The sequence below is a fragment of the Protomyctophum parallelum genome (genome assembly GCF_964188405.1).
Source record: "Protomyctophum parallelum genome assembly, chromosome: 1".
NCBI classification, from domain to species: Eukaryota; Metazoa; Chordata; class Actinopteri; order Myctophiformes; family Myctophidae; genus Protomyctophum; species Protomyctophum parallelum.
In genome coordinates, this window is record NC_139697.1 from 87,680,171 (window position 1) to 87,694,924 (window position 14,754).

General features: G+C 42.0%; 1 protein-coding gene across 4 annotated transcripts in view; it reads left to right on the forward strand.

The window, feature by feature from the left end:
- Window positions 1-14,754, forward strand: part of gria3a (glutamate receptor, ionotropic, AMPA 3a) — a 130,215-nt gene that overhangs the window by 35,620 nt on the left and 79,841 nt on the right. For all 4 annotated transcript variants that reach the window (XM_083782926.1, XM_083782927.1, XM_083782928.1 and 1 more), the window contains exon 4: window positions 13,555-13,742. In XM_083782926.1, the coding sequence (XP_083639052.1) occupies window positions 13,555-13,742 (188 nt within the window). The remainder of the gene's footprint in view (window positions 1-13,554; window positions 13,743-14,754) is intronic.

Here is a 14,754-nt window from a genome sequence, read left to right on the forward strand (position 1 = left end):
GCTGTGAGGCGACAGCACTATACCAACTGTGCCACCGTGCACAGTTAGAGTTAGAGTGCGTTAGAGTTTTGAGTGAAAACTGGAAGTGATTTGCAACAAAGTGAACTGTTACATAATGGATGGATAAAAAACGACATTGAAGTTTACCCCTCAGGCTGAAAGAATTGTAATGCTGGGTGAATTATAAATTCAGTCCGTCGTAGAACACACAAACACTTTAGGACCATCTGCTATAACAGACTCAGGGAAACTGGCTCGCTACCAAGTAATAAAGAAGCCACGTTTTCTTTGAGGCACTTTCTAACGCGTCACGTAAATTTCTTCATTTTTGCCGAGTCCTCCGCTGAATGATGTCACCATTGCGTCGGACCAGGCCTCCCTCTTGGATTCATTCCATGTGTTCCTCCCTATGGCGATGCACAGTTAGCACTCTGATCACTCTCAGATGTTCTTTGTAAAGTCACTGTTGGAATTGCCTTGGGCAGTACACAGCAATACACAGTACACAGCAATTTAATTTGTAACTCTGACCCAAATGTCAGAGAGTTATACATTGGTAAACTGTAACCCAAATGTAACCAGGTGGTTACCATTTTATTTGTACAAAATTAACACGGGATTTCACTGTGTAGCAGAAAACACTATTGTACTATTAGTAACCTTGGATAGTTCATATGTTGCAAAAACTGTATTTTTGTACCTTGGATAGTTCCTCTGAAGAGGAAACCACAACTGTAGTAGTACCATGGATAGTTCTCTCTCTCTCTCTCTCTCTCTCATATTGGGCCAGATTGAGGAAGGAGATTTACAGCTACACATGGGTTTTGGTCAAAGATGTATTAAACAATTATAATAATTGACCCTCAATTGGCTTTATTTGGACGTTCAGAGAATGCTTTAAAATGTACAGATGAAGAACAAAAGGCTTTGAATGCTCGGAATGGTTGCAGCGAAGAAAATAATTTGGCTGGACCGGAAATCATCCTCTCCTCCTTGCTTCATGAAGTGGCTTAACGAGGTGACTGTAATCATGCAGATGGAGAGAATCCGATCCCACAAGACATTCATAAAAATATGGACTCCCTTCACAGGCTACCTAAAGGACAGGCTACCTAAAGGACAGGTGAAAACAAAGGTCAAACAGTATGAATGTATAAGGTGAAAGAAGTGCACAATGTACTGTATATGGCAGTGCTCTGTCGGTTTTTGTTTTGTTATGTATGTTATATAATGTTGATTTTGTTTATTATTGTCATTATTCATATTATTACTTTGACATGTATGTACTAAGTTGTTTTAAATATATGTTGAAAAAATATAATGAGAAGAAAAGGGTCCCGCACACTGTCTTTCACTTATAGAGCAGTAGTTTTATTAGATGACAACGTTTCGGTCTTTAAACGACCTTCATCAGGTATCTCTAAAATATAATTAAAGAATAATAATAATAATAAAAAGGAAGGAGATTTACAACCAGGTGTAAATGAAGTGCGTAGGAGGAGGGTGTATATTCTGTACGACCAATCTCACGTGCCATTCACCAAAGGTGTCGAAAAGGCTTCATTTGTGCCAAGCCATTCGCCTGGTGTCGCCTGGTGTAATAGAACACCCATTTCACGCCATATAAGGCAACAGGAATTATCTTTCCTCGGGTGAAAAACGCCATATCACAGCCTGCATAATGCACAGATCTCCGAGTTTGCTGAACGCGGTGCTCCGCGATGCATCGCACTGCATGAACTTGCAGTGGATCAGGTTATTTTGACAGGCGAGTCTCTCACAATGTCAACTGACTTCAGACAGATCTTCAAGCCAACAGCGCGCCGGTACCATAGTTATATATAAATGAAACGTGCGTGAGTGCTTGCACATGTGTACGAGAGAGAGAGACACACTGTTCTATATACGTAGCTACAGCACAGTCATCTAAGTGCCTGCCATGGTGGCAGTAAAGTGAACTGATGGCAGTTAAGATGAACATTCTAAAGTGCAGTATAACATTGAAAAATAATAGCAAAATGGCACTGCAAAATGTGAGTAGAATCTGCACTGTAGTGGAATCCTATTCATGTCGCAGCTTACTTTCTTTAGTTCAGACATTTTGCGGCCTGGGGATAGAAATGTCGCTGAGCCTGCTGGATTGAGACCCAATGCTCCTGTATACCGACACCCCAGTGCAGTGCCGAGGTGTCTCTGGGATCCTCGATGAAGCGTTCACCCTATACTCTACTGATTGTAGAGGGTGTGTGCATGACTGGCAGCTCAGTTCTGGTGATGTGCTGTTTTAAACACCCACCGTAGAGCCTTGCGGTGGTGTTCTGAGCGTCTTCTTTACCCATGCAGCGAGTAAAGCTGGACACATACTCCACTTTCAGGTGATCACCGTCTCACCGCGGTGGTCGGAAAACTACAACATGACGCCACTGAGACCACTCACCTCAACTCTCTGTTTTTTACTAACCGAAATCACCCATAGCTGCCGCTGTAATCGGGTTGGTCGGCCCCCTTGATGGTTTCACAGGCACATTATGACACAGAGGGGAGACACGGAACAGAGAGCAAAGCAGCAGAGAGCAAACGGACATCACTCGACTATGAATGCCTAGTATCAGAATCACCTTTTAGGTGAAAACATTTCCAACTAAAAAGGTGAAAGGGCAATCACCTCATATTATGGTAGAACGCAGCGGCAGGGTACTCTCTATCGTGCACCAGAAGACAAACCTCTTCAGTATGTGGACGAGGAGCGTTATCTCGCCACTCTGACAAGCATGCCCACATGATGCGAGTAGCCTGCAGGTGTTGCAGGGTGATGTGTGGACACAGAGGGTGTGCAGCCTCCTTCAGTCCATGATCATGTCCTTTGTTTTGCTGACAATAAGATGAGGGTTTAATGATCCCTAAAATACTGCATCATTTTTTGATGCAGAACAAAACAGGCAGCACTACTGCAACATTAATTGCAATGTCATTTCCTCTCATTAATATGCCATTAATACTCATATGTATCAGTTCTCCCTGCTGTGCATTATACCATCTATTGTAATGTATGTTACAGTTTTCTGAAAAAATGACCTTCATCCACTATGTGATCATAGTCACGATTTTACCTTTACATACATACAGTAAGTAAGCCAGGGTATAGAGGACAAAGTGAAGGTTTCTCTGTTGCTTTTTGCGTTCTGGTGTCAGCTCTTGAGTCTTCACAAAAGAAAAACCACAATGTTCAATAGAAGCAGCAGCATGGAGGCGTATAGTCTGGGGGAAAGAATGGTGGAGTCAGCAAAGCCTTTGTGCCTCGCTCCTTCACCAGAACACAATATATAGCACACGGGGCCAAGCACTGCGAGATGCATCAAATGTTACAAGCTTTATGACTTCTGGAGCAATGATTATCATCATTTACTTCCGCTCCCGGTCTCAGTTTGCCATATATCTTCTGTAACCCTGCGACTTAATGTTGGAATCAGGTGACTTATAGAAAGCTACTCTGCTTGATTAAGCGGCGCTCTGTTTATACCGTGGCCCAAATGTCTCTCGGATGCCTCTCGTCTATTTTAGAAGACTTCCTCTGAGGGTCAAGCTAGGCCATTAGAACAGTACACGTTCTGCCTTATGACAAGGATTGATGGAATGCGTGCTGCACAGTTTGCCCAAGAGACAGCTACCAGCTATAGCGCGCCATTTTTTAGTTTGAAGTAATCCCAGATGTATTTTAAAGGAGCATTCAGTGATTTGTGTGATTTGGAAAACCCCCCCGGTCCGTCCCGGTAACAAGATGTGCACATGCACGCACTACAGTGGGGGGGACACACGACAGGCCAACAGCACACACACCAAGGCCCTCCCCCGCTCGATCATGATTGGCGGAAGGCCCCTCTCTATCCTGATCTCTAAGGCTGGGCCACCTATAGCCAAAAACGAAACCTACGGTTTTTTGACCCCCAGGGGTTAACTGGGGACAGAAAAAATGAAGTGATATTTGAAAGTGAAAGTGAAACCATACCTTTAAATACGTCTGGGAGAGAAGGGAAGAGACACGCAGCAAAGGTCGTCACGAACGGGACTCGAACACGCGACACGCTGTCAGGCCAAAGCCTATATGTGGCATGCGTCACGTCAAGAGCAGGAATACTACATTTACCGATTTATTTATGCAGAAAGCAGTTAAGCTAACAAACAAAAGTAAGAAAATCTGGAAATTCCAAAAAGCAAAAAACTCTTCCAAAAAGGCACAAAACAGGAAAGCAAACCTTTCGAAGAGCAATCGGTAAAGTCCAATAATGCAGAACCTCTCAGAAATGCAAAAACACAGAGAACTATAGGAACTCAGTACTGCTCGGGGACAAGGATGTATGTTCTGACAGTGTGTTTGTGGAATGAGTCCAGTCTTATAGGGAGCAGGGTAATTGCAGGAGTGTTCACAGGTGTGGAATGGGCATGGCACTGTTGGGCTGAGTGGGAACAGGTGTGTGACAATGACTCAGAGTAAGAATGGAGAGTGGGAGTGGCTGACAGGGAGACCATAATGACAGCATGCGTCTGGACACTAGGCCAGCAGGCGCCCCAGCTATATGGTATGTTAAGCAGCACATATCTAGTGTTTGGAGGGTGGTCTCTGTACTTTAACTGTTAACTTTTCTTCCAATGTTTTTTGAAACATAGTTGATTGAGCACCAGATGCACCACCTTTATTGTAGCATGGACATCATTGCGATGAACTCTAAAATGCAAATAGCCCTATACCCTATTGCAGTGGTTTTCAATCCTTTTTATATCAAGGCCCTATTATGTATTGGGTATTTGAGCCACGGATGAGATTTAGCCTCTCAGACACAAAACTAAAGGATATTTTGTTGTTGTTGGATAAGATTTTGTCCACAATTCCATGCTGTATTGATGTTGGTACTTGGTACCATATAGGAGAGATAGCAGGCAAATGTTGAATTGTGTAGACGTCTTGTAAATGAAGTAATGCAGATGTTTAACAATAATGTAACTCTTGAGAGCGCAAGACCCAGGCGGGTCCATTTTACGCTCTCAAGAGTTAAAGATCTATAAGCGTCCATTTGGTTACCAACTCTCCATTTAGCTGGGGGACCACTGGTTGAAAACCACTGCCCTACATGCTCTTCACAGCTGGTCAGAGTAAAATAAATATCTAGTGACGTATGAATAACCAGAAATGCTCGCCTCAGGAAAGCACATACAGTATTAATCATTTTATGTTATTTGACACTACAACTTATGTTTCCTCGGTTACCTCCATCTGTCTCCAAAAAGGTAACATGGACGGAAACATTTTGCTCTGAAAGTTAGCATCATAAAATATGCATAGGCCTACTGCACAAGTATGAGGTGTTTTTTAAATGTGTTTTCAGCTGAGAGAGAAGACTGGAGGAGAGCAAATGTACGAAAGTGTCCTATTGGTTGATGTGTTTCGTTTTAAATCATTTAAAATCAGGAGTTAAAGGGAGCTGACGTGGAAAAGGGAGTCGCATGCCGCATTGCGACTGGGAGTTGTTGATGGAAGAATTGTCCGTTACATTTAGCCTGAATACCTTTATTTAGCATGCGCTTGCCTCGCACATAGCTTTCTATGTCACCACTATTGATGTTCTGCCCCTCTGCAGAAATGCTGTTTGGGCTTCAAGAGTTCTAGAGCTTCTTCCAAAATAGGTTCTGTCTTGTCTTGTTCAAATTCCCCCCGGTGGTTGAGCTTCAGGCGACCTATCACAGCTACATACTGTAGGTCAGATGCCTGCAGGAGTGTTTTAAAGAGGCCACCCTCTTCAGGGAGGCGGAGGAGAAACTCAGTTACAGTCAAGACTGCAGTGCACCGACTGCATGCCACTGACCATATCCATAGAGCGTCATGTAAAAGACAAATGGCTGTACTATTGTGTGTATGCTCAGTGCTCAGCATTCACATGAGCTACTGGCCAAGACACAGGGGGAAACAAATAAAGCAAGCTAGGGTGAAAAGTCATGAATAGTCATTGACTATACTGTAGAATGCAGGATGAACCCCATTGGGGCTCATCCTTCCCACTTCCTGGTTCGATCCCCAGCCCCCATCTGGGGATCGACATGGGTTTGTGTCGAAGTGTCTTTGAGCAAGAACTGCTCCCGGTGAACAGGTTGGTGCCTTGCATGGTTTCCTCTGCTTTTCCACCCATTTTTAAGTGGTGCAACCACTTCTACATCCAGCTTACAATGTCCGTGTGCCTGTTTGTGTGTGTGTGTCTACCCCTGTGCGAGCATGAGTGGTGTGCGCATGTGTGAAATTGGAACGAGAGAAATATGTGACATGGCTGCCACCTGCTGGACGCAAACGACACAGAGAAGAAATTGGAACGATACAGAGAAGAAATTGGAACGATACAGAGAAGAAATTGGAATGATACAAATTGGAACGATACAGAGAACCAATAGACGGGAGTTGCACCACTTGGTTCACACTGGTGTGATTTTTTTTATTATGGATGGCAGTGAATGGTGGTGAGTAAGGACATGAAGAAACATAAAGTATGAGCTGAGCTATCTAAAAGTATGTCATTAAAAAAAAGAATAAAAGGTCTATGTACTGTATGATACTGTTTTGAATTTGAATTGTGAATAGATAACGACATGACTCCGGTATTGTCGGGTGGCTGGTATAGTATGTCCTTTAGTTTAGAATTATAACACTTGTGACTGAGAGTAAATGCAGTGGTTTGTGATAATGAAGCGGTTGTATGCTTGCCATTTTCTCACTTAGTTTCATGGGCTTTGATATATTATGCGAGAGGGAGAGAGAGTGTGTGTTAAACGTTCCCAAATACAGTATATCATAAAAAATACTGTATTTGTTGGACTGAGACAATGATTAAATGTGTAGGACTGCTGAGTCATACCATAATTCAAAGAAATCACCAAATCCATCATATTACACAGTGGGGACTGGGGGTGCTTAGCCTATTGTACGGTTTCAAGGTACAAACTAAGCCATCCCAATGACTTTGTATTGTAATTTATTGTGCTCGATGATTGCACATTAGTGATGTTAAATGTTGAATAGAGCACCACCACATCAGCGAAGGACTTACTCATGGCCTTAAAGGAGAATTCCATGCTAGAATGCTTTCTTATCTTTCTTACCTTTCTTTGTAGTTGTTACGTCCCCACCAAAGAGGTCCAGGTGTTTTTTTGTGCAAATCTCCTTATTGGCTATTTTCCCTACCATAAGCCCTCAATGAATTGCATTGCATTGAATGGGAATTGTATGGGGCTATGATGGGGTGTTATGCTAGTTTGCTTATTTCCATCGAAAGAAGTAGTAAAGTGTGCCGCTTGGGATATTATTTACATTATGAAGAGAGGATATATACAAAGAAATTATAATTTTGAGCGATGGAAATAAGCAAATTAGCACAACACCCCATAGCCCCATTCAATTCCCATTCAATTCAATGCAATTCATTTAGGGCTTATGGTAGGGGAAATAGCCAATAAGAAGCTTTTGCACAAAATAACACCTGGACCTCTTTGGTGGGGACGTAACAACTACAAAGAAAGGTAAGAAAGCCTTTTAGTATGGAATTCTCCTTTAATGACTGTCATTGAGAGTTCATCCATTAATCTCTTCTGCAAAAAATGCCATTCTAATCTCTACACACTGCCAAGTAACAATATGTTCACATTTTGGAACGAGTTTAGACTTTCAGGCTCGCCCTTTATAATCAGCTGTATAAAATGCTCTGGATGGTACCATCTGTTTACACAGTCAACTAAAACTCTTGAACCAAGGTCACTGATTTTGTACATACAGCTTAGTCCTGTATTAGTGCTGTATTAGTCCTGTATTAGTGCTGTATTAGTGCTGTATTAGTGCTGTATTAGTGCTGTATTAGTGCTGTATTAATGCTGTATTAGTGCTGTATTAGTGCTGTATTAGTGCTGTATTAGTGCTGTATCAGTGCTGTATCAGTGCTGTATTAGTGCTGTATTAGTGCTGTATTAGTGCTGTATTAGTGCTGTATTAGTGCTGTATTAGTGCTGTATTAGTGCTGTATTAGTGCTGTATTAGTGCTGTATTAGTGCTGTATCAGTGCTGTATTAGTCCTGTATCAGTGCTGTATTAGTGCTGTATCAGTGCTGTATTAGTGCTGTATTAGTGCTGTATTAGTGCTGTATCAGTGCTGTATTAGTGCTGTATTAGTGCTGTATTAGTGCTGTATTAGTGCTGTATTAGTCCTGTATTAGTGCTGTATTAGTGCTGTATTAGTGCTGTATTAGTGCTGTATTAGTCCTGTATTAGTGCTGTATTAGTGCTGTATTAGTGCTGTATTAGTCCTGTATTAGTGCTGTATTAGTGCTGTATTAGTGCTGTATTAGTGCTGTATCAGTGCTGTATCAGTGCTGTATTAGTCCTGTATTAGTGCTGTATTAGTGCTGTATTAGTGCTGTATTAGTGCTGTATTAGTGCTGTATTAGTGCTGTATTAGTGCTGTATTAGTCCTGTATTAGTGCTGTATTAGTCCTGTATCAGTGCTGTATCAGTGCTGTATCAGTGCTGTATTAGTGCTGTATTAGTGCTGTATTAGTGCTGTATTAGTGCTGTATTAGTGCTGTATTAGTGCTGTATTAGTGCTGTATCAGTGCTGTATCAGTGCTGTATCAGTGCTGTATCAGTGCTGTATCAGTGCTGTATTAGTGCTGTATCAGTGCTGTATTAGTGCTGTATTAGTGCTGTATCAGTGCTGTATCAGTGCTGTATTAGTGCTGTATTAGTGCTGTATTAGTGCTGTATCAGTGCTGTATTAGTGCTGTATCAGTGCTGTATTAGTGCTGTATTAGTGCTGTATTAGTGCTGTATTAGTGCTGTATTAGTCCTGTATTAGTGCTGTATTAGTGCTGTATTAGTGCTGTATTAGTGCTGTATTAGTGCTGTATTAGTGCTGTATTGCAGCACTAACCTTACTTTGGGTGACATGTGAAAGTAATATGTTTGCACAGTGGTGGAAAAAAGTACTCAATTGTTTTACTTGAGTAAAAGTACCAATACTGCAATTTAGTAAAAGTACAAAAGTATATCGGCATCAAAATGCACTTAAAGTACTAAGTAAAATTATAGCTATTATTCATATTGCAGAATGTCCCATTTCACAAGTTCAAAATGTGTAGAAAATCTATTGAAAATAGCCGATATGTATAGGGTTGAAGTGGTTAATGTATGTTTTCTAATGTAATTAGTAACTAAAGTTTTCAAATAATTGTAGGGAAGTAAAGGTACAAAATTTGGAGTAGAAGTAAAAGTACTGGAAATTGGAAATATTCAAGTAAAGTACAAATACCTCAAATGTACTTAAGTACAGTACTTAAGTAAAAGCACTCACTTTCCACCACTGTCTTTTCGTGTCACATTTTCTATTCACATGTTAATTACATAAGTTAGACTCGCAGTGATTCTCAACCTGTGGTACGTGTATCACTGGTGGTACGCAGAGAGGAGGCACCCCAAAAAAGAAGGAAAAAAGACAAAAGTAGATTGAAATATTTATATGACTACAGGTACGTAGTTCTTCTGAAAAGCAATTGGTTGAAATAGGCTCTCCAGCTGTGGTGAAATGGGTAGGACAGTTGACAGCACACCTAGCCGGATTGGACTGACTGCGGATTAGACTGACTTTCGTCAGTCGTCAGGGCTTAGGAATGGAAAATGTGCACCCACATTTTACAAGCTTAATTATTTCACTGCCGCATACGTGATATCACGTATTTCTAATAGACCCGCTGTCTACCGAATACGTGATATCACATGTTTTATATCAATACGAAACGGCTACGCTGAAAACCAACTTCTAGTCCTTCGTCACCCCCCAGCACCAGGACGCGTGCGCGCACACCCCATAGGGTCCCATTAAAAGTAGGATCTTCTTTGGCTGTTATCTCTGAAACTACGAGCTGTGTACGTGGTTTTTTGACCAAACATCGGATTGTGATTTTTCATCCGCTCGTGATCGACATGAGCTAATGCCATTAGCCGTTTCTTCTCTGTAAATGAGTAATTTCCATCGGCAGAGGCTAACTACCTCCAATGACCACTGGGCGGCAGTTTAACGGAGGAAGCATGCTGCTTACCATAGTGACAAAAGGGGGGGGGGGGTCATTTCAGTTTACACTATACAACATCATGTGTCAGTCAGAATATGAAAAAAGAGCAGATATTCACCATCTGTTATTTATTTTCTTCTTTTCTCCCTTCAACGTCCTTTGTGCTACCAGACATAGACTGTACAATATTCTGATCACGATATCATCTCATGTCTGTGTGACTTGAAGATGCTGGCCAATGATGGGGATGAATGAGCCGTAGAGTCTCAGTCGTCAGCCAGACATCAAAAGCCTATCATTAGAGGGACTACTCAACATACATATAGCCTGTTATTGTAATTATATCTAACCTTTCTGAGTATTAAAGATGGAGTGCCATGATTTTTTTCACACCCTGAAACATGATCATCATGCAGGTCTTATTGTTATATAAGGAGGAACATTTTTTTCCAAAAAGTGTACAGTATTTGTTAAAATGTCGTTTTTATGTGGGCACCCCCACCAGTTCATTAAGTATGCCTGGTTTGCCTGGTGGGTGGTGATGGCTGGTGATACACCTGAACTTAAGCCACACCCACAGTTGTAGTTGTATGATAAAGGGGGAGGGGTTAGGGGAGGGGCTGATAGTGTGATGTCACTATATTACTGTTTTTTTTCATTGGCACGTTTGACTGTCAAGGGTTCATTCTCCAAGAAGAAACCCTAAATACAAAGGGAATACATCATTGCACATAAAACGGACTCCAGGGTGTCTAATGAAGTACTGTCACCTCATAGACACATGAAAAACTGCAAAAAAGATTGTGGCACTCCATCTTTAAGCATGCAGACATGGTCATCTATATTCTCTCCCTGTCTGTTTCTTGAGCAGCTTATATTGACCACATTTACATGGTGGCAATTTTGTTATTATGCTAGTATTGTAATAGTTATTAACTTATTTTAGAATGCCAAATTGATTGCCAAATATATGCATTTTGTGTATTTCTCTGCCTTCCATTCAATCTCATTGAAGGTCAGCAAAGCATTCTCACCAGTGTGATCATTTTAAGTCTGCAAACAACACGCCTCCTTTCTGAGGGTTGATGTCTGCAGAGCATGCCTCCTATTTGAGGGTTTATATCTGCAGACTGCAAAGCATGCCTCCTATGTGAGGGCTGATGACTGCAAAATTAGCCCTTCGCTAAACCCCACCCCAAAAAGCGATTGTCCAATGCCAATCCAATGCAGGTCAAGCTTTCATCACCTCATAGCTTTCAGTGTTATTTTGCATGGCATTTTGGAGCACTTACTACTGAAATGATCGATTATTGCGAACGCAGTGAGCCACTTACTATGACAGCAGGGGCTGAGTGTCTGTGTGTCACGCTGTTGTGTGTGTCACGCTGTTACACCACCGGCCCGCCACCAGAGGGCGCAGCTGTGGCACGCACGCACGCACGCACACACACACACACACACACACACACACACACACACACACACACACACACACACAGGGCGCAGCTGTAGCACACACACACACAACCACACACACACGAGCTGCGTTCGCTTCACGCGTTTGCGCGTCTTACTTGTTTATTATGGAGAAATAATGTGTGTCTCAATGGGTGAGAAGGACAGCTTGCCCTGTCTCCTCGCTGCTAACGTCCTTATCCTATTGGATAAGGACGTTGGCTGAATATAATTAGATATGGAAGCTAATTAAGATTGTGATATCTGATTAAAATATGTACAGTATATGACCTACTGCTGCCACTGGCAGTTATAGATTTCGGATATGTTTTCACTTTTACAGTCAAATATAATGACAATGTTAACTGTTCCACCAAATTGATATTAAATAAGGAGTAATGACACTCATGACATTTTATTATGAGTACTCAAGCCTCATGACCGTTCAAGATAATCTGCAGCCTCCAATGTCCAATGTCAATCCAAGTAGTTTAGCAACTGTTGCTATAATGCAGGTCAAGCTTTCATCACCTCATAGCTGTCAGTCTTATTTATATGAATGATACAACCCAGACTGAGGAACACATTTTACTCTGCACTACTTTGTCACAATGTACAATACATCAATGACAAGATTAGTAACTCGCTATCAGACATGGCTTCTCTAAAATACTACTCTCAGAGAATTCCTGTCCAGTGGCAACAGGTTTGCTGCACTGACACAGGTATTGTTGCTAATGGCCCAGCGTCATCTACTTCAATGTAATATTTAGCATCAGTACTCAATATTTGTCAGTTTATTCAATCAGCAATCTTATCACTGCATGGCTATAGAATAAGCTATAGTAATCTATTGTGTGTTGGGTCTATATGGGATCATGTATTATCACTGACTGCATGTTCTTTGAAGCAGAATGCTTCAGAGACACATTCTACACATTACTTGGCAGATAATGGAAATATGCAAATTTCGGATTCATGTTGTCTGTCCATGCTCTCTTTCATTATGTGGTTGATGAGCTCCACTTCTTTATTTATTTTTTTTGCACCGCACAGTGTTATTAGATAGTATACACATTGTGATTAGGCTCTTGCCCTTTAAAGGATGGCTGCACTATGGTGATGATCCTATAGTTCATTTTTATTGTCTCCAATAAAATGGGGAGAGTATGTTCTGCACCCTGTCCGTCCGTCCGTCCGTCCGTCCATCCGTATGTGTGTGTGTGTGTGTGTGTGTGTGTGTGTGTGTGTGTGTGTGTGCGTGTGCGTGTGCGTGTGCGTGTGCGTGTGCGTGTGTGTCCATCCGTCCATGTACAGCTAATCTCTGGCACCGTTGGCACAGTCAATGCCAAACTGTGCACTCCCTGGATGGCCCAGATGAACCTCTGCCCCAAATCATCCAGAACAGCCTGTTCTGAAACAGCTGGGGAAATGTGGTTAGACCTACAACCAATCAGAGCAGCGCAGCCCGCTACGTCACACATACTGTAGTGGGCCCTGGTTGGTCCTACACTACTGCTAGTCTGAGAAATACGGCCACAATTGAGCAACACCAGACTCAATCTGCCTAGGGCAATATGCTTTGAAAAGGCAGATTGACGGCTAGTTTTTAACCCATTCTGACCTGAGATCAGATTCAAAAAATCGATTTTCAAAAATAGCAGACCTACAGGCTCGTAGCGCGCCACTCGGTGGCGCGCTAGACGTCTTTAACACCATATCAAGACAATTATACAAAAACAGACAGCAGGCTGCAGGCTACAGCTTTAGCCAGACTGTACTGCAACCATGTCTAAATGGATCAGTACTGATAACCCAAAAAGCTGGTAAACCATCCCTCAATCTTTATCGTAGATCTTCCTCATATATTCTTTCAGTGTTCAAAAACGGAAAACATTGTGTTAGAAACACCTATAACTCCTTGGAGCTTTTCTTTATGACGTGACTATACAGAATGGCCCCATGGTGTGCGATATGTGACTGAACACTCCTTGTCCTCCTCAGGTTTCTCAATCCTCCAGGCCATCATGGAGTCCGCTGTGGCTAATAACTGGCAGGTGACAGCGCGCTCAGTGGGGAACATCGTGGATCCCACAGAGTACAGACGCATCGTGGAAGAAATGGATCGCAGGCAGGAGAAACGTTTCCTCATCGACTGTGAGGTGGACAGGATCAACGCAATTCTGGAGCAGGTATCTAAGTCGGCACTCTGAAACAGTGAAAGGCAGGGACGTGCACACATAGGCATCATAAAGGGGGCTTCAGCCCCTGCCCTTCTACCCGTCTGTAAAACAACTGCCCTCTCCAGACCACGAATGCAGCATTTACTACGGTGAAAGAAATGCAAATGGCACTCCTTTCCATGCCATACCTGAAGGCAGCATTCAGGAGAATTGCTTTTTCCCCTTAGTCTCCTGAACTTGAACACAGCATTTTGCATTGAACATATCCACTACTTAAAGAGTGCTGGGTGGTGCCCTGAAAATAGCTGATCTACAAGCTCTCAACACGTCGCAGCGCGACGCGTTGAGAGTTTGTAGATCTGCTATTTTCAGCCCCTGCCCCTCTAATACTCTCTGCACGTCCCTGGTGAAAGTGATGGTTGTATATGTACACCATCAGTGCTATGTAGACTGTAGTGTAGTGCACACAATGACAAATCAATGGCTTCCTCCTATCCTGTCTTTTTATATTCATTCATTTAGATGCAGACATTTAGATGCAGACATTTAGAACAAACATCTTCAAAACGAAAATCTCTGACAGTATATCTTCATCTAGCCTGGGGTATTCCATGATGCGCTGTTCTTATTAAATAGGCTTTATGTACCTGCTGTTCCATGTTCACCGTTATGTCCAATTATATCGTAATCTTGTCTCTCTTTGTTCAACATTTCTCTTCTGTTACCTCCAAGCATGTTTGCATAATTGCATCATTAACAAAGGCCTTAGAGTCGACCTACTGACTGGAAGGCATTGTTAAAATACATAATGTTTTTTTAATGAAGTTGTTTTTGTTGTTGTTTTTGCTGTTAAAATTGTTTGAGGTTACCTTGATTGAATTCACGCCAGATGAAAGTCCATTCATCTGTGTTTCTCTCTAAGTGTTTAACAGCTGTCATTTTGCCCGGTAGTTGTTGATTCAGAAGAATTTGCTAATTTGTGTTGTGCATTTAGATGTACAGTATGCTGTACTGTCACAAA